Source organism: Notechis scutatus, chromosome 4 (genome assembly GCF_049901735.1).
Source record: "Notechis scutatus isolate UNSWTSFEM ecotype Mainland chromosome 4, rNotScu1.2, whole genome shotgun sequence".
Classification (NCBI taxonomy): domain Eukaryota; kingdom Metazoa; phylum Chordata; class Lepidosauria; order Squamata; family Elapidae; genus Notechis; species Notechis scutatus.
Genome location: NC_142012.1, coordinates 71,099,157 through 71,119,114, shown reverse-complemented (window position 1 = coordinate 71,119,114; position 19,958 = coordinate 71,099,157). Strand labels below are relative to the sequence as shown.

The following is a 19,958-nucleotide window of genomic DNA, read 5'->3' as shown; positions in this document are numbered from 1 at the left end:
GTTCTGTTCAGTTTTCACAGATCCTGTGGAACAAGATTCTTACCTTCCTTTACAAAATTTATTGGAAGCAATCAATAAAAATGGTTTGGGAAACAACTCATAGCAGGATGTGTGTGTGTGTGTGTGTGTGTGTAAATCAGATCCTCTGCTAACAATCAAATAAAGCTTCAAATCCTATATGAGCAGAAGGTCATATAAATTAAACTTTCTGCATTTGATGTTGATGTTAACATAGCACTGCACTGCACCTTACAGCAGGGTGTTTAGATCTGGCCTGCAGGACCACCCTGGAAACAGCAAAGGACTGGCCCCTGGTGCCTGTGTCAGCGAAAACAGATTGGGAGGGTCGCATACAGCTGCCGCTCGAGTTCCGTTTTCTCTGGCTAAGGGCTGCAGGATGCCATTGTGGCCGCAAATGGAGCCCGTTTTCACTGGCAGAGCACTTGGGTCACCACAGGTGCCCCTCCAACATGTCAAGCTGGCCATGCCCCCCTGACCACGCCATGCCCCCCAGGTCAAACACAACTGATGCAGCCCTCAATGAAATTAAGTTTGACATCCTTATCTTACAGCATCTTGAATCCCCGAGGAACCTATATAAGGGTCCTTTTTGTAGACTCACCAATATCTTTCCAGAAATTCTTCATTCTAAACTGACTTAGCTAGGCCTGTCCACACTTATAGGTAGATTATAAGTTTTTTGACAGATAGAAAACAGCAGGTGAATCTAGTTAAAATGACATTGAATACCTGTTCAATTAGCACAGTTGACCCCCAGGGTTGTGTACTCTTTCCATTACTCTTTTCTCTCTATATCAATGACTGCATCTCTAAGGATCCCGCTGTTAAAGTACTGAACTTTACAGATGATACAACAGTCATTGATTTCAACTGAGACGATTATGAGTGCATATATTGACGGAGGTTGAATAACTGGCATACTAAAACTAGAGAGGAAATTGGATTTTAGGAGGAGCCCTATTCTACCACCTCTTTCTATATTGGTATCAACAGTACAGACTTTCAAATTTCTCGGTTCTATAATCTCCCAAGATTGGAAATGAACACCCAACATCAGAGCCCCATTATTGCAACCAACCTTTCTTCGATCGAGGACCTGTATATTGCATGGGTCAGAAAGAGGGCTGAGAAAATTATCTACACACATTCTGGACATAAACTGTTTCAACTCCTCCTCCTCCTCCTCCCCTCAGGATGCCACTATACGGCATTGCATGCCAAATCAACTAATCATTTTTTCCTCCGCTGTAATGACCCAGGACGGGGCATGAAGGTCACACGGCCAGCTGAGAGTTCAAACTCCCCTTTAATGCTCCAAATCTCCCCCCAAACATTCCTACATTCTTGGCAAATCCCAGTGCAAAGCACGCACGTGCACGCACACACATGGCAGCCTCTGGCTGCACCTAGTTCAGCAAAACAAAGGAGCAGGGAAATGCGTCCATGAACCAAGGAACAAACAATGAGTCCACGAAGTCAAGAACAAGGCACTGAGTCCATGAAATCAGGAAGAAGCAAGCAGTCCTGCAAACTCCAAATGTTTGTACCAGCACACCAAACTCTACAAATTCAGAGTTTGTTCCCGACAAATGCGCCTCCCCCAGCTTCTCCTTAAATCTCAGTCCCCAGGTGTGCCTTATGAAGAGAGGCGGGGCGCTTTCCTGAGTCATCGTGTTGGCCTGCACTGTTTCTGCCTTCTCTCCACTCTCCATGCTCGGGGATCAAGAGGGGGCAGTCCTTGCGGCCCTCCGTTTCTATTTATATTCTATCTATTGTTTCTATCTTTAGTATTTCCAGCAATTGAAGGGGGACTGAAAATGCCAGGATAGTGGAGACAGCCATGCAAATCAAGCTCCATCTCCTTTCTATGTCTATGTAACAATGTAAAAAGGATGTCTTCAATCACATGGTTGGGGATCAGTGTCAATTTTTTAACTCCTTTCTGTGGATGCCCCTGCCAGCAATTCTACTTTTGATCAAATAAAGATCAACCTAAGTCAATAAATCAGGATTCAGCGATAGTGTTTGCAATATTTCATTTTGCATTTGCAGATGCCATTATCAAAATACAGTTAAAAAATAACAATACAGAATTGTGTCAGGTATAACTTATGATTTAAACTCCTTCCCTCCTTTCTGCCACCAGACTATTGTCCAAATTCTTTAAAATAATTGCCATTCTCACTTTGTCTTTTGAGGAAAAAAAATCTAAGTTGTACACAATATTTCTTATGCCAGGGGTCCCCAACCACGGTCGCGGACCGGTCCAGTCCGCGAACAACTCCCTACCGGGCGCGGCTTGCAGACGCCGCCATTTGATGAAAAAGTGCTTCGGTGAGCTGGAAAGCTCACGAAGCCGCCATCAAAGATTTCATGAAAAAGAGCTTTCCGGGTGAAAGCTTTTCCTGGAGAAAGCTCACCGGAAGCACGCTTTCATCAAAACGATGCTCGGCGCCTTCAAAGCTGATGCACTTTCACCAAAATGGCGGCGCCCAGCTGATGCCGGTAACGGGCCGCGGGATCAAAAAGGTTGGGGATCACTGTCTTATGCACATGAGTAATTGTGTAAAAGAAGGTTATAATCTGGCCCAGGAAATGCTAAATGTAGTGGGGTATGTTTCCCTTAATAAGCTCTAGTTAGGCAAGCCAAGGGACTGATTTAGAACATAATGTGCTAAATCAAGGGTCTTCAAACTTGGCAAGTTTAAGACTTGAGGACTTACGGACTTCAAACTCTCAGAATTCCTGAGCTAACATGACTGGAGGAAGAATTCCACAAGTCTCAAAGCTGTCAAGTTTGAAGACTCCTGTGCTAAATCAAAGCTGACTTGGCCCTTTTACCAGTTTAAGCAGTTAACTTCAAAGCAATAATTTCCTTCCAATAGATGCTAAGATGAAAGTTAAACTGCTCCTAAGTTTAAGTCAGAAACCAAATCCTGTTAGATGGGGAATATCTTCCCATTGAGGGTGTGGAAACGTTTTTTTCTGAATACCTCTAGGGCAGTATTTTTCAAACTTGGCAACTTCAAGCTGCATGGAGTTCATTTCCCAAAATACCCCAGTCTGCACTTTGAAGCCTGCACATCTTAAGGTTGCTAAGTTTGAAAAAACACTGCCTCATTGTGCTGCTGCATCATAGCTATCAAATATCTAAAATGCTTTTCAGGAATAAAAATTTTTATCCATACCCTGTAGTCTCCAAGTTGTTTTTGTAATTCTGCCTGATGATCGTCTTCTGCCTCTTTGCCTTGATGTTTCTCCAACAGAGGCAAGAACTGCCGGAGGGCAGAGGTACAGTATCTGTTCCAACGTGTCAAGTGGTTTGGCCGCCATTCCATGATTTTTTCTTTTAATATCTTCTCAAGCCTGCATTTATAATTTTTTTGAAAATGTTAAATTTGCATTTGAAATTCTGTGGGTTTTCTGCAACTGTTTTTGATTGCAGAACATCAAGAATGAGCTAGCAAGAATCATTTTCAATTGGAGTTGTATAGCCTAAGTAAACAAACTACTAAAACTACGTTAGAAATGTGATTTCTGGCTTCTCTATATATCATATATTTGGGCTTATGAAAAGGTATTCAAAACGCTACAGTTTAGATTCCTACTATTTTTTAATTTTTAATTTATAAACCCCACATTTTAGTAATAACATTTGAAGTCAATTTTCATAATAGAAAAAAATTTGAGATGGTAACACGAGGGTTTGTCACTTCAGCTAGGGAACTAGATGAGAACAGAATTCAATATCTGTCTTCTGATGTCCTTTCCAACTTTTCATTTGTGTCAACATTATAAACATTCTTTAAATTTGGGGAAAAGGTGAAGGTTGCATGAGACCAAATCTGCAGGGTACATAGGATAGGACAATGAAATCCAACCACACAATTGTGTCTTGGGTAGCTTGTAATGTATGAAACATGTCATATTGCAGCAAATCTTGTGTTTACAAACCCTGTTTCAAGTTAACTGGAGACATTGTTTTAAGTGTTGCAATGTAGTTATCAGACTTGCCCTGACTTAGACTTTTAAGAAAGAAAAACCCTCAACTCCATTTGGCTGAAGTGATAGGTTCTTTTACTAAAGTTACAGCGAAAGTAAAACTAGATCTGTGTATCCCCACGCAAAAGTTACACTTCTCCTCTTTCTCTGGCTTGTCCCCCTTGACCAGTTCACCAGTGTCCAATAGTATTCCTTTTGGATGTTTTGGGAAATGCTTTGATGCTTGGCGCCTCTCGATATAGTTTCACATTCTGTTCCCAGACCAGTTATCCTTGACAGCTGGCTTATTCCGATTTGACACCTCTGGTTCTCATCGGATTCTCTCCCCCTCCCTTTTGTCTTCTCTTTCCCATGCCCAAGCATTAGTTTCCCAAATTCCTCTCCTCCCCTTAGGATTTATGGCAGGATGCCAGTGAAGCGAAGAAGCTGAAGATGTCAGACTTGACATTCTGTCCCCCCAACAGGGACATTAGTCTTGCAGGAAGAATGGGAGAAAAACAAAGAGAATAATTAATTTTCAGTGGGGTTTATCTGAATGCCTGTTATGGAACTTGCAAAGCTTTGGGGCTTGGACATGCTGAGCATCCACCGATTCTGTTTCTGAAGGGGGAAAGTCTTTCCATATTAGGTATTGGATCTTTCTTCTGTGTCTACAAGAATCTAAATTCTCTTTAACTTCTCTTTAACCTTCAAATAGGATGGAAGTAAGTTGTGATTTCACTGCAAGGGGTAGGGGAGAAGTGATTCCTGGGTTCAATGCACTATAGTGAAAAACTGAATGAATAGATCTAAGAGGTTTTGGTAGCCCCAGTTGAGCCATTACTGAATTGATGACAGGCCAATGTATTTGGGCCCTATTTTTTTTATTGCTGCCTAGACTGCAGGTATTTAGTGCAAAAGTAGACTTGTCACCTATGTTAAAGTCTTTCGGCTTGGAAGGTTTTTGTCAGCATGTTTTTTATGTTTCTTGCGCCTCTTCGAGCACTTTGTGGACCAGCTACTTTGTAGTTGGCTAATCCATTCAGCTAATGATGTGGTTTGTGGCTTAGTTTGTGGCAAATTTGGCATAGCTAAAAAGTCCTGCACAGATGCAATTTGAAAAGGGGTGAAACTATCTACTGTGTTACTGTAGGCAATCTACTGAAAGAGAGGAGATCTGCCCAATTCTTTTGTTGGTAGTTAATGTAGCATCATGTTCCAGGATGCCATTCTTACGTTCACACACCCCATTTAACTGAGGATGATGGGAGGAGCTAACCACCTTCTTTAGGAATTCCTGCAAGGATTGCAAAGTAAATTGACCGATACCCCCTGGCCACCGATCTGAAATTATGCATTTTGGAGCTCCATGAAGTTTATATACATGTTGTACAAATAGCTTCTTCTGTATGCAAACTGATGTTTATCAAATGTATGCGGAAGACCAAAAATGATGTGCCGGCAGACCAATTTCTCAAAGCAGTTCATGATGATAGGAGTGAGTGCCACTAGTCTGTAATCGTTGAGGTTATTGATAGGGAATTTCTTTGGCAGTGGAACAATGGTGGAAGCCTTCAAACAAGATGGAATAGTGGACTGGGATAAAGACTGATTGAAGATCTTGGTAAAGACTCCAGCCATCTGATCAGCAGTCTTTAAGCACTCGGCCAGAGATACCATCAGGACCGACAGCCTTTCTAGGGTCCATAGTCCTCAGAATGCTCCTCATCTCCTGATCCTCCACAATGAGGTGGGGATTACAACTGGCTGGTGGCTGTATTTTATCTGTCTCTGATGTCTCCACTTCAAAGCGAGCAAAGAAATGATTCAGTTCTTCTGCCAATGAAGCATCCCCCTCAGCAGGGATGACATTGGTTGGTTGATGGTTTGTAATTTGTTGAATCTCTCGCCACACCTGCCTCATGTTATTGCTATAAAAATATTCTCAATCTTCCTCTTATAATTAGTCTTGGCCTTCAAATACCTTTCTTCAGATTAGCTCTGGCAACACTATATCTTGCCCATGGCTTTGGTCCTGTCATGCAAGAGGCACTGGACTTCCTTGGTCATCCAGGGCTTCTGATTGGGATAGATCTTAATATGTTTATACACAGTGATTGGGATAGATCTTAATATGTTTATACACAGTGATAGTATCTGTGCAGTGTTTGATATAGCACAAAACAGCTGCAGTGTGCACCTCTAGGTCAGGATGGTAAAAGATGTCCCAATTTGTGTTCTCAAAACAATCCTGAAGTTGTTGGGAAGCATCTTCTGGCCAAGATTTCACTGTCTTTATCATAGGTAGAGCCCGTCTCCTAAGAGGGATGTATGTTGGTGCTAAAAGCAGTGACATATGGTCTGGTTGTCCCAAATGTGGTAATTATATAACCTTATAGCTATGTTTGATTTTGGTATAAACTTTGTCCAATATGTTTGCTCTTCTAGTAGCACACTTAAACATGCTGATAGAATTTAGGGTTCACTGCTTTTAAATCAGCTTGATTAAAGTCCCCTGCTATGATATGCACAGCATCAGGATACTTATTCTGCTGATTACTAACGAGGTTATACAAGAATCCCAAAGCTATGATAGTATTGGCATCAGGTGGGATATAGATTGCAGTAATCAAAACCACGCTGAAATCCCGTGGAAGATATATGGGTCTACATTTAAAAGTCATATACTCCAGATCCATGGAGCAGTGGCTGTCTACAGTCTTTGTATTGATACACCAGCTTTTGTTCACATAAAGGCTTAAACCTCCCCCTTTGTTCTTGCCAGAATCTCTACTACTTTTTTAAAAAACAAGTTTTATTCAGTTTTTCACATACAAAACAAAAAAGTGGACAACATAATTCCGGGTCATCACTTACTTTTACATGCAAATATGACAACGGTTATATATTCGTTTTTTACATTCAACTTCCTATCTTATCCAATTTTAACTTAATTCTGTTATTACCTTTTCCATTCCAACTTTTACAGAAGAACAGAACAAACAAATTAATCCTAGTCTCTGATATTAGTCTCAATCTGAACATCCTCTCAGTTCATTTCAATTTATTCCAAATATATATTTTTAAACATTATTTCTTTTAAAAATAAAAATAATATGCACTTTTATTTTTACCTTTTCCAAATTACCCTTTTCTCCTTAAAATCACATATAATTCCCATATCTTCATACTTATTATCTTTTAATTTGTTTATCTGTCAAATTTGCAATTTCATCGCATATTCTTTCCATAGGTTCTAAATTAATACAAGCTTTTACACAAGAGAAAAAGTTTCCCCTCCCCCCTTTTACTAATTTGAATGTGTCATCTCTGTGGTTTAAATATACCTTAATTCCCTCACCTTACTTCCCAATAAACATTTGCTTTTAGCTAGTTATAATAATAGTCATTCCCTAAAAAATCTACATAACATTATATATCTTTTCCATCAGATTCTGCATTGTATTTCCCCCTTTAATATTTCCCCCTTTGTATTTCCCCCTTTCATATAATTTATTTATAATTTCAAAACAAAGGTAAGAAAAGAAAAGACAATTAATCCATTTAACTAGTCCTGGTCACTGATATTAATCTCATTTTTAAACATCCTCATAGATCATTTCAATTATTTCAACTTATTTAATACACATTGACATTTCTTTTTTTAACAATAAGACTAAAAATATGCATTCACCTACTAAATAATATCAGTGTCCATTCCTTCTCTTAGTAGTCTATGTTTCCCTATTTTCTAAATATTTTGTAATACAAATGCATTCTTATTACCCCTCATCCCCTTGCGGAATCCTTTTTTTAATTCATTAACCATTGTCTCTATGTCTTCTGAATAAACAAATTTCTTTATTTCCATATTTCTTTATTTCCTGCTCCTGTTTCTCATTACCTCTCTTCCCCTTTATTTTCCCATATCTTTTCTCCCTCGTTAGTATCCCTCTTTGTATTTTCCTTCCCCCTTTTCTGCTGTTTCTTTCTGCCTTTCCTAATTTCACAGGTATTCCCCTTTTCAGCTACCTTCTTGAATCTCAAATTTTTAACCCCCCCTTTTCCCCCTCTTCTTTGTGGTGTTCTTTGTGTTAATTGTCTATTTAAGATGGCTTCTCCTTGAACTAACTCCTCCTTCTCTGAAGTCCTTTCTTCATGTTCTTCAATCGCCATTTCCATAGCTTTTAAAACAGAGCCAAACAATTCATCTTTTTCCTGTAGTAATTCTTTCATATTTTTAAGTTCCATTTTTAGTTCCTGAAGAGATATCATCATTGCACACTCTTATGATCATTAAAATCCACAAAAACTTTTATTTTTCTTCTTCCTTCTTCAGGTTTTCTAGATTCACAATTATTCCAACACTGGGTCTATACCAAAATCACCAATTAGTCCCGCAGTCAGTCTTTTCTTGCTTTTTCTTTTATTCTAGTTCAACTTTCACTTTCTAGGGTTCTTGTTATATTGTTTCAATATTTCCTTTACATTGTATCAAATCAAGTTCATAGATAAACAAGATCTTTTCCTTTTATTTTTAAACTGAAATTTTTGTCCACAAGATGGCACTCTCCATTATACAAAACCTTCACCTTTCCCCCCGTTTTATTATTCAGGGTTTTTCAAGCCTCAATAATCCAATACAATCAAATCTCCAATTTATATATTTCCCTCCACCACCAACACTCTTAAGTTCAGCTTTAATTTATGCCTGTTTATTGCCAAAATATTTTAATCCAATTTAGTTAAGTATTGTGTTCCGGCTTCTTCCTTTCCCAGTTCAAAGCCCTGTTCAGCTGTCAAAGTTATTTTTTGTATTTTTTTTCCTTTATATTTCCGCCACTTTCTTTTCTTTCTTAAAAATTCTTATTTCGTTAATCTGGGGTACCTTTTGTTTAATTGTTGCGCTCACTTGTCCCAGCTCTCATGTTATCTACCTCTTTCTTCACTCCAGCACAAACTTAGTCCAGCTGAGTCCTCCTCTTCGGGGTGGACATTTTAGACCACCGCTTCAGTCGTCTTCAGGGGGAAAAATTGCTGAGTCAAGGGGAGGAGATGTGGCTCCCCTCAACCTGGCTGGTGGCTTCCCCTTTCTCCACCCCCCCTCCGAGGCAGCTTCAGCCCCTAATCACAAGGATTGGGGCTCTCCGAAAAGAGAGCATAGGCCGTGGCTGCGGACAGTCACAGTCTACGGTCCGTCAGCGAGGAGGGCTCAACCCGGAAGTCCAGAATCTCTACTCCTGTCCTGCCAGTGAGCTGTGTAGCCTTCCAGCTCAACAGCTGCATCTGGAATGAGTGAATGAAGCCAAGTTTCTATGATTAGCAAAACACAGCAGTTCTTGATGAATTTAGTCTTTGCAATCTGTAGCCTTAATTCATCCATTTTGTTAGTCAGAGATCTTGCTTTGGTAAGAAATATACTTGGAATTGAAGGCTTGTGTGGAAACTTACTCAGCCTAAAGAGAATCCCAGCAGGGCATCCTCTGTTCCTCTTTCTCCACCTCTTCCTCCTTCCTGCAGGGATAGTGATCCATGGCTCCCCCAGGGTCCTAGCTGCCTCCTCCAGTATGTTATGAGAACGTATAAAATCATCTGTAATAGCCTTTTCACATTTCAGACCAATTTGTAACAAGGTTTACCGATTATAGATGTCCCTTGCCCCACAGGATTCAATCAAGGAAAGAATTCAAATCACACACTGAATCATACACACCATACAATGAAAGAAGGAGCGGCCAGCTGCAGCATCCATGTGCGCAGCCATCTTGAAAACTCCTTACAGTGAATTCCTCTCCATCAAAGTCCTGGCCAACAGTCTTTCAAGATATTTTACAATTACAGACCTTTATCAGGCTTGGAGAGTTCCCAGGCCGATATCATTCAGATGCCACACTGTAGCAGACAATACTGGGCAAAAATTCAGGAACAAATGAACTAATTGTCTCCTGCAAAACCCCACTCCCCTTTCGCCCCTCTTTTATTCCCTCTGTGAGGGGCCATTCACCGTCCGCCTATGGCTTTACTCCCATGTCGACTCTTGTTCCTTAGTTGTTTCCTTCTTCTGGCAGCTCTGTGCATGCGCACACTGGGAACAGGCTCCAGCTGTTCTTCTGCCTCACTGATGTCTGACTCCGAAGGCAGCTGATAACTGTCAGATGGCCCTGGCCCCATCTCTGCCTCCGATGCAGAGCACTCGTCAGAGCCTTCCCCAGACTCCAGGACTGCCACATGTTCCTCCCCAACCTCCTCACTGTCCAAACCTGCTGCCAGCTCTGTGAGCCACAACAGGTGTTAACAAATTTGTGAATCCCAGGAAAAGTTTTGTAGTTCTTTTCTGGTGTGGGGCGGAGCCCATCCTAGAAGTCCAAAGGGAAATACTCGGAATTGAAAGCTCCCTGAAGGACAGTTAAATGCAGTTTTCCATTCATCCCCCCTTTTGATCTTATGCGGTAGTACACCACCTGCAAGTCCAGTTAGTAAAGATTTTCGCTTTTGCCAAGTGGGCCAACATGTCTTTCATTAAGGATAGGGGATAAATGTTCTGAATGCAGATTGCATTTATCCCATGATAATCCATGCACAGGTGGAGGGCCCCATCTTTCTTTTCCTGGAATAGTACCAGGGCTGGCTGGCTGAACCCTTGTTGCAAGTTTTTATCTATGAATGCCTGGGGCTCCTTGAGCTCTCTTGGGATTCATGGAATACAATTTCAGCTTGGGTAGTGTGGCCCTTGGCAATATCTCTATGGAACAGTCTGTGGGGCTCACTGAAAACATCTCGTAACTTCCAATACTTGTTGAGGGTTTGGGGATCTCTTTTGGGGCACTCCCATGTTTAGCCCCAATTTCCCTCTTTGCATTCCTGCCTATTGGTGTGAGGAGCAACTTCGTAACAGGACAATTAACCAGTGGAACAGCTTCCCTTCAGATATTGTGGGTGCTTCATCACTGGAGGTTTTTACTTTATGGAATAGTCACTTGTCTAAAATGGTATAGGGTCTCCTGCTTGAGCAGGGGGCTGGACTTCTAGCTCTATTCTGATTCTGATGCTGATACCGAGTCTGAGTTTGGCCAGTTTTCCTCAGATGCCTTTCATGAATCTTTAATATCCTCCTCCTCTTCCTCCAATTTACATAGGAGGAGCCACGCTAGTCCCAATACAATGGGTCTCTCCATGTATGATGCACAATAAAGCTTAGGGTTTCTTCCTGGGGTCCCATCCTCATCTCTATCAGTTCAGTGACAAATGTCATGGGGGGCCCTCCTGCTACTAACCATCCAACTGGCAGAAAGCCATGGGTATTTTATGTTCCTTTAGTCGCAGACCTAGTTTCTTGACTAAGCCAGGTTGACCAGGCATCTGGTACAGCCCAAGTCTAGGAGGGCAACCAGGTTCTCCTTACACTCTGAAGAAGGCACAATCAGTTCTATTAGGATCATCATGGATATCATGGAGTGACTTACCAAGGGGTCATCATCTATGTCGGTGTTGCTCCATGCTGGGTTCCTGGTAGATGCTGTCAGAGTTCTTGTAACATCACCAGGTGATGGAGTGAACTCAACAACCTCCACTCCTAGGGCTGTCTCCCGAGTCATTGGAGTTGCTTTTTCCCATTTTCTTTGCGGGTCCAGAAGTGGCCTTTTGCACTGGGTGTGATGCTCAGCAATCGGCTGCTCTTTTCTGCATTTGAAACATCCAGTGGAGTGGTGGAGTGGGCTTTGATCCTGCCCCCCTGGTTTTGGGGGTTCTCTCTTCTCTGCCGGGAGGGACCTCTGCCATTTGCGGTTGGGACAATTGCGGGATCGGGCTAGGTTGATTTCAATTTCTTTGGCTACAACATACCACATATGAAGGGTGTGCGGGATACTTCTGGAGATGCAAGTATTATAGACATCATTCAGCCTGTCTTGGAAAGATTCTATCAGTGTATCTTGTGATCAATCAACTAATCTGCATGCCAAGCTGCAGATTTATTGGGTGTAGGCAGCAATGTATTGCCGACCTTGGTTTATCTTAATTCTTGTCCTGGCCTTCCAATCAGTGAAGGGGTCTTGAAATCTCTTCCGGAGGGCTACCCTTAACTGATTGAAGTTGTGCAGCTCCTGCATGTAGGTTCACACTTGGGTTAAGAACATCAAATGCTTTAGGTCTCTGCTGAATCTCACCCCAAAGCTCGTAGTCTGCGCTGTCTTCTCCTTGGTGGGGTGGCCCAGGCCCATGGAGGTGGCTGGGCCATCGGAGATGGTGCCAGCTGCTTTGCTGGAGCTGGTGTCAGGGAGCAGACACCATAGCGACCATAGTGGTGAGTGTACCCATACCATCGTCTGCCTGTCCCCCTGCCCTGGTTCAGGTGCTGGTGGTGCCAACTGAGCTAGATCTTCATGTGCTTGGAGGTTGTTGAAGGTGCCCTTCAGGAATTCTGTAGCCTGTTCAATGAGCATGCTGCCATCATCTGGTTTGCCTCATGCCACTTTGTCCGCATCTTTGATGTGGGATTTCCTCTGGCAACTTCCTCTGGTCCCCCGAGTGAAGGTATCAAGAGCAGGGGTGTCAAAATCACAACCCGAGGGTATGTCACACACAGGCCATGCACATCCCAGCTCCACGAAGGGAAAAATTTTTGATACATCATGTGATGGCAACGTGATGCTGCAAGTTTGACACCCGTGCTCTAGAAGGTCTCTCCTCCTAATCGCCCTTCTGACTGCCAGCGACCATCAGGATTTCGACTGGTTGTTGCAGCCCTCTGCCTCTCCTGGCCACTTGGGGTGGTCTCCTCTGCTTAGGGATTTCGATGTGGTCTCCCACCAAGCTTCCATCTCTTCCTGATCATTCTCTTGTGCCAACATTTTGTGCATGGTCCCCATAGTAGAGATATGTCTCCAGGTTGACTGTTATTACAGATCTAGCATTATGTCAGACCTGCCCCAACTTAGACATTTAGGAAAGAAAACCCTTGACTTCATGTGGGTGATGTGATAAGCCAGGGGTATCAAACTCAAGGCCCTCGGGATAGCAATAGCAATAGCACTTAGATTTATATACTGCTTTATAGTGCTTTACAGCCCTCTCAAAGCAGTTTACAGAGTCAGCCTATTGCCCCCAACTGTTTGGGTCCTCATTTTACCCACCTCGGAAAGATGGAAGGCTGAATCAACCTTGAGCCTGGTGGGATTTGATCTGCCAGACTGCAGTAGGAGTAGCTTGCAGTACGCACTCTAACCACTGCACCACCGAGGCTCATACGTTACGCTTAGATTTGGCTTACGGGGCTGCCCTGGAAACAGCGGATTGGCCCGTGGTGCCTCTTCCAATGAAAATGGTCAAACACAACCTTGATGCGGCCCTCAATGAAGTTAGATGCGGCCCTCTATGAAGTTAGGCACCCCTGTGATAAGGAGTTGCAGCAAAAGCAAAGCTAGATCTGAATATTCCCGCACAAGGGTTACACTCTTCCCCTTTCCCTGGCCCTGCCCCCTTGATCAGTTCACCAGTGTCCAATAGTATTTATTTTTGATGTTTTGGGAGCCACTTTTATGCTTGATGCCTCTCCATTGTAGTTTTGCATTCTGTTCCCAGGCCAGGAATCCATGGCAGCTGGCTTATTCCAGTTTGACACCTCTGGTTCTCGTCAGCTTCTCTCCCCCCAATTTGTCTTCACTTTTCCATGCCTAAACATTACTTCTCTAAATTCCTTCACCTCTCGTGATTTATGGCAGGATGCCAGCAAAGTGAAGAAGCTGAAGATGGCAGACCTGACAATAGTGCTCTGAGCTGACAGTGCTGTCAAGTTCAAGAAAATAATACCATCTATGTCCCAAGAAATTATAGCTATGAGTTTTCCTGCTTAGCCTGGGTGTTAACATTTTTCACCTCTCTTTGGGGTGATATTGCATGGACCAATAGTACTTTCTGGGTCATAACAATGGGTTCATATTACATAAACCAAGGGTGTCAAACTCAATTTCATTGAGTACCGCATCAGGGCTGTGATTGACCTCGGGGAGTGTGGCCAGCTTGAAGCCACTCCCCAAACTGCTGGCATGTTTCCTTTTTGCACTGGGTAGACTGGGCTGACACCACACTGGTCCTATCTTTCCTCTTTGCACTGGGTAGACCAGGCCAAAGCTACACTGGCCTGATCTTTCTTTGTGTTGGGTAGACTGGACCGATCTTTCCTCTTCACATTGGGTAGACCAGTACGGCCCCATGGGCAGAATCTGACTACAGCACAGGCCAGATGTGGGCCGTGGGCCTTGAGTTTGACACCCCTGGCATAAACTGCTGAAGTGCTGCAAAGAAATTCCTCACCTTCATTCTTGCAGTGTGACAACTGCTGTAAATTTCAATTCTTGGAAACTTCTTTCCTGCCATGTAAGGGACTCATTCTGCACAACCCTTCTGATATTCACATTTCTTCGAAAATCAAGCTTGACAGCAATTTCCCTTTGATCTGCCAATTGTCCTTTATCAGTTCTTGAACTCTTTTCACATAAAGTATATTGGTTGTCACAGGTCAACTACTTTGTGCTTGATCACACATATCAATTCTGGTTTACTACCTTTATATTTTTTGGCCCAGTGACACCATATACAACCTGCATTTGGAAGTGGTTTTCAATTGGAAAGGATCCTTCAGCAATCAAAAACTCAACCATACCTATATTTCCTTTTCTCACAGCAATCTCCCATCAAGTGAAGTGAAAGAACAGATGCTAAAGAACATATTGCAGCTTCCTGCACATCAGTACTGCCATCTGTTGGTAATTTAAAACATTGGCAGCATTAACTTTCAGCCCTTGAATATTATGATTAATGCAAAATTACCTGTTCTGTAAATGTAGCGCAACAGATTTGTCTGCATTTTGGTAGAAGAGTTCTTCAGGCTAATGAAATCAGAAAGAGAAGTAATTTGGTATTTATGAAATTCACTTCAATATTATAGTACTTTAAATTAATCAGTACTTTTATTCTTTCAAGATCTGAAGTGATTAATATGGCATAAGAAAAATTACATTAAAATCATTTTGACTAAGTGAATATCATTTATACAATTTATACAGGATAATCAAATTATATGTTTAGCTTCAAACTGTTTCTCTTTCACCTGTGTAATATGAGGCACAAACAACTTTTTTCCAGTTTGGGAAGTGAAAGGTGGTGGTGGCATAGGCACATTATTCTGATTAAAAATCTTTTCAGTACCTGGTAAGAACTGGAGTTGATTTTTTAAAAATATATCTTAAATATGTATTAAATATTTACATATATATTTAATATATATTACACAAATATTTAATACATATTTATATAACATTGAATACATTAAATAATATTTAATAAATATTTACATATTTGCATAAAGCAACCAATATTAAATATATATCTTAATTATGAGCTAGCTGTGTGCTGCAGCCAACAAAAAAGTCAATGCAATCCTATGCTGCATTAATAGAGGGATAGACTCAAGATCATGTGAAGTTTTAGTATCATTTTATAAGGCCTTGGTAAGACCACACTTGGAATACTGCTTCCAGTTTTATTTATCACAATATAAAAAAGATGTTGAAAGTGTGCCAAGAAGAGCAACCAAGATGATTGGGGCTGGAGGCTAAAACACTGAAGAGTGGTTGCAGAAATTGGGTATGTCTAGTTCAGTGAAAAGAAAGACTATGGGTGACATGATAGCTGTGCTCCAATATTTGAGAGACTGCTACAAAGAAGAGGGAGTCAATTATTTTCAAAAACACCAGAAGACAAGGCAAGAAGAGATATCCTGAATTAATTTGCCCTTGCCTGTTTCCTAATTCTGGGAATTTAGGGTCAGCCAGCTGGTTTTGTGCCTGAGGCACGACTAGAATTCAACTTTTCTCACTTCCACATGAACCACCAGACCAAACTGGCTTTCACTTGTGATAAGGTTCTTGTCTTCCACAGTGCAACCTAACCAGTTAATTAGTAAAAAAAACCAGAAACCTTTCACTATATTCAGAAAAGGATTAAACCTACATATCTTTATGATGGGCAGCTCTAGTTTTTATTTATTTATATATTTATTTTTACATGTTAAAATGTGCTTTTGTAGATTAAATTGACACCTCTGTTGCAGAAAGAACACTTTTGTCGTGTGCAATTTTTAAATTAAATATATCTAAACCACTACTTAGACAGCCAATTTGGTGTAATTGGTTAAAGGCACCAAGCTAGATCCTGGGAAATTTTGTGGTCCCAAGTCAAGCACAAAGCTAACTGGATGACCTAGGAGGAAGTAGCCAAGGGCAAACTGCTTCCAAGATAGGCTATCAAGAAAACGGAAGCAACCTCACTACATAGTCACCAGGAGTCAAGATTGACTTTGACCATAGTAACAAAACTAGAGGGCACCAAGGTATAGAATGAATGGATCAAATGAGGAAAAGGTATTTATTTATTTATTATTTATTTTATTTATTTGATTTGCCAATTGTTTACAAGATAATAAGTATAAGTGTATACATAGTTGTGAATACATGAAATGGGTACATATAAGAAAAATAAAAGAAGAATAAGAGAAACAATAGGACAGGGACGGTAGGCACGTTGGTGCGCTTATGCACCAGGGGTGAGGTCAATAGTAGACAGTCTAAGGTTAAAGTTTTTGGGGTTTGGGGAAGAAACTACAGAGTCGGGTAGGGTATTCCAGACATTGACCACTCTATTGCTGAAGTCGTATTTCCTGCAATCAAGTTTGGTGCGGTTAACTTTGAGTTTGTATCTATTGTGTGCTCTTGTGTTGTTATGGTTGAAGCTGAAGTATTCATTGACAGGTAGGACATTGCAATGTATGATTTTATATACCAATGTATGATTTTATTTACTGAAGATGGGTGGGGATAGGAATCAATTAAAAAGATTTGGAACCAGTTTGGTCTAGTGGTTAAAACTCTCAGCCCTCGGAAGAAGGCAAGAAGGCATTACTTCCCAAAATGTTGCCAAGAAAACCGCAGAGCCTAGAGTCTCATATACTACTATACTTATACTATACTTAATCACTTGATGTAATAACTCTGCAGCTAAACTCTGACATTCCATCCTTGCACATAGCATTGCAAACAACACAAATAATCAGCAAAGCAAATACTATTTACTAAAATACTAAAACAATTTATTTATATTATCCCCTTTCAGCCATTTCAGATATAGGTAGACTTTGCTTATGGATCACAATTGGAACCAGCAACTCTGTTGCTAAGTGATATGATCATAAAGTGGACTGCTGCATTTTAGAACAGTCAGTAAACAAGGACTACCTGTACAGTGGAAATTGTTATGTCCGTGCTATAATATATAGAGAGAGGACTGTGCAAGGTTGAAGGAGATCTCATTCCAATCCACTTTACAGAATTGCTATTAAGAGGAAGATTCCCCTCCTCCTAATAAACTATCTTAATCTGAACTTGTAAGAAAAGAGAAGAGGACATTTCTCAATAGTTTTAATAACATGAGACCAAAAGTTCCTTTTACCTGAACACTGGAGAGACCAGAAAATGGTAAACTTCTAGAAAAGAAAGGTTTCCAATATTTGGTTTTATTGACATCAAAATTTATTCTTGGTGGGGAATCATCCTGTTGAATATTAAACCAAACCTAAGAGGGGAAAAAATTATTTAAGTGTTATCTCTTTTATGCAGTAGTAATTCAGGACTAATTGATCTGGAGTAAATCCACAAAGCTTACTTTCACCCAGATAGGGGTGATATGGCGGGTCTGTTTAAACACTGTCTTGTTCCTTCTGACTTTAATTTGAACCTCTGACACAATGGCAGGATGTGGCCAATAAGGGGGAAGAAATTCAATTGAAATCAACAGACATTTGGAAGCTCTCCAGATCCAAGCTTGAACATACTGTAGTTTCCCCAGAAAACAAAAAAGACCCACTCCAAAAATAAGCCCTAGCCTGATTTTTTTGGGTGGGTGGGTGGGCCTATTATAATCCTTACCCTGAAAATAAGCTCAGGGAATAGGCATGGCCAACACAAGACGTGGCGAGTGCACGGGGGCTGATGGTGTTTGGCAGTAGCCGCAGCCTGCTGGCATCTTGGTACGGCACAAATACCCTTAATTCCAAGTGTGAAGGCAGAGGCAGGGGGAGAAGACAGGCGATCCGGATGTGCTGTGTGGCTGCCTGACTCACAGGAGGCTTGTGGGAGGCTTGTGTGGTGGCACTGGCACGGGGGATGGGAGAAGCAGGCTATCCTGACGCCCCACCGGGTGCATGAGCAGGCAAGTCAAGAGATGGTGGAACAGAGTGGGCAGCGCATTTGGGATCATCTGACTCTACTTAGTTCTGCTGAGCACTTTTTGATCACAGGGAGACAAAGCTTCGTGTGCTTCCAAACAGGATGCTTTGAACAGAGCTAATCACCCTATTTGCAAGCACACGAAGCTTTGAGACTCCATCGTTTCTCTGTCCAGGCGAAAGTGTTTGGTCGCCTATCAGGTATTTGGGGACAGAGTGATTTGCTCCCTTTCAAAGCATCCCCTTTGCAACCACGTGAACCTTCGTCTCCTTCTGGGCGAAGTGTGTTTGGGCAGCTACCATCGGCCCTGCCCTCTCCATCCCACTGTCGGTTTGTCTGCAGCCTCAATTGGGGCCAAGCTCTCAACATGTCCCAGCCTCCACCCGTCATGCTAGGAAGGCGAAGAGCCAGCAGGCAGGGTTGGTGGGGCCCAGGGCATGCTGAGCTTGGCCTATTGCAGTCGTGGGCAAGCAGACAGTGGGACAGAGAGGGCAGGTGCTCCCACTGCCAGGGCCCCCCACGCTTGCTGCCTCCTGCACTTAAAAAAAAAAGACCCCCCCCCAAAAAATAAGCCCAAGTGTTTATTTTCCAGCCCAAAAGAACATAATACTAGGTTTTATTTTCAGGGAAACATGGTACTACCCACACTTTGCCTTGCCACCATAAAAAAAGTCTGGTAAGTACATTGTATCTCCAGAAAATCATGAAAAAATGAAATTTGCTTGTGCCTGTTGATTTGCACAAGTCATGATGCCGCTTGCCCTCATTTTGCACAGCTGCTGAGTTAATTCTGGCTCTCGAACAGAAAGCAACCACAGCCCTTGCTTCTGCTTTCAACTGACTCACTTGGAAGAGAATTGGCACCAACTTTCCAGTTGATGAAAGAAAGAAGGCACTTACTCTTCATATGACTGCAAATAAAACTTATGCCAGTTGGAGCCAGGCTGACAAGCTCATCATGCACTAGATGCACAAGGTATTTGTCAAGAACCTGCTTGGCAAGATCCAGATAACATCTTTGGCATATGGATTAAATTCCAGGTGTCCTCAGCTACAGAGCACATCTCCGGGTGCAAGAGGAAAAGTAACCTATGTGCAGGCAAACTATCTAGCAGTGAGCCCATGTAGCTGACAGGAACGGCTCAGCTGTGCTGGTAGGGCAGCTAGGGGTGGTTCACTTACATTGTCTGCAGAAATCAAACAGCTGACCCTTTTCAATGGACAGAAAGCATCATATTGTCCATAAAAATGCCCACGGCTTGGATTCCAAATCACATACTGGTTTTGTTCCCAAGTTAGCACATAAGCTGTTGATCCCTGTTGGGAAAAATAAAGTTATTTACAATTTACAATTCTCCCTTTCCCCTTCTACTATTTGTCTATTAGTGCTTAAGACACAAATTCTGAATTAGCTAAAGTGGAGAAGAGAGGACAGGCTCTTTCAGGTGATAAATCCAGGCATTTCAGTGTCCAATAACTGAACCACTCTAATGAGCCAATGGAAGAATATAATAGAAATCCAATAATCCAGTCCAGCAGCATAAAAAGAAAAATTTATTTTGGAAACTCTGGGACAACCTGCTCACTGTACAGGGGGATAACCTCTGAACCAGGGTTTCTGTCTGCTTCTAAAATCAGTATGGACCATGGAGTAGTGAGGCAGCATATTTTCTCATG

At 41.8% G+C, this 19,958-nt stretch overlaps 1 protein-coding gene across 7 annotated transcripts in view; it reads right to left on the bottom strand.

Annotated features, from left to right (window-relative positions):
• CC2D2A (coiled-coil and C2 domain containing 2A) overlaps positions 1-19,958 on the bottom strand; it is a 1,114,036-nt gene that overhangs the window by 949 nt on the left and 1,093,129 nt on the right. For all 7 annotated transcript variants that reach the window (XM_087963696.1, XM_087963695.1, XM_087963697.1 and 4 more), the window contains 4 exons: positions 19,464-19,598; positions 17,506-17,628; positions 14,830-14,888; positions 3,210-3,387 (listed from right to left, as the gene is read on the bottom strand). In XM_087963696.1, the coding sequence (XP_087819822.1) occupies positions 3,210-3,387; positions 14,830-14,888; positions 17,506-17,628; positions 19,464-19,598 (495 nt within the window). The remainder of the gene's footprint in view (positions 1-3,209; positions 3,388-14,829; positions 14,889-17,505; positions 17,629-19,463; positions 19,599-19,958) is intronic.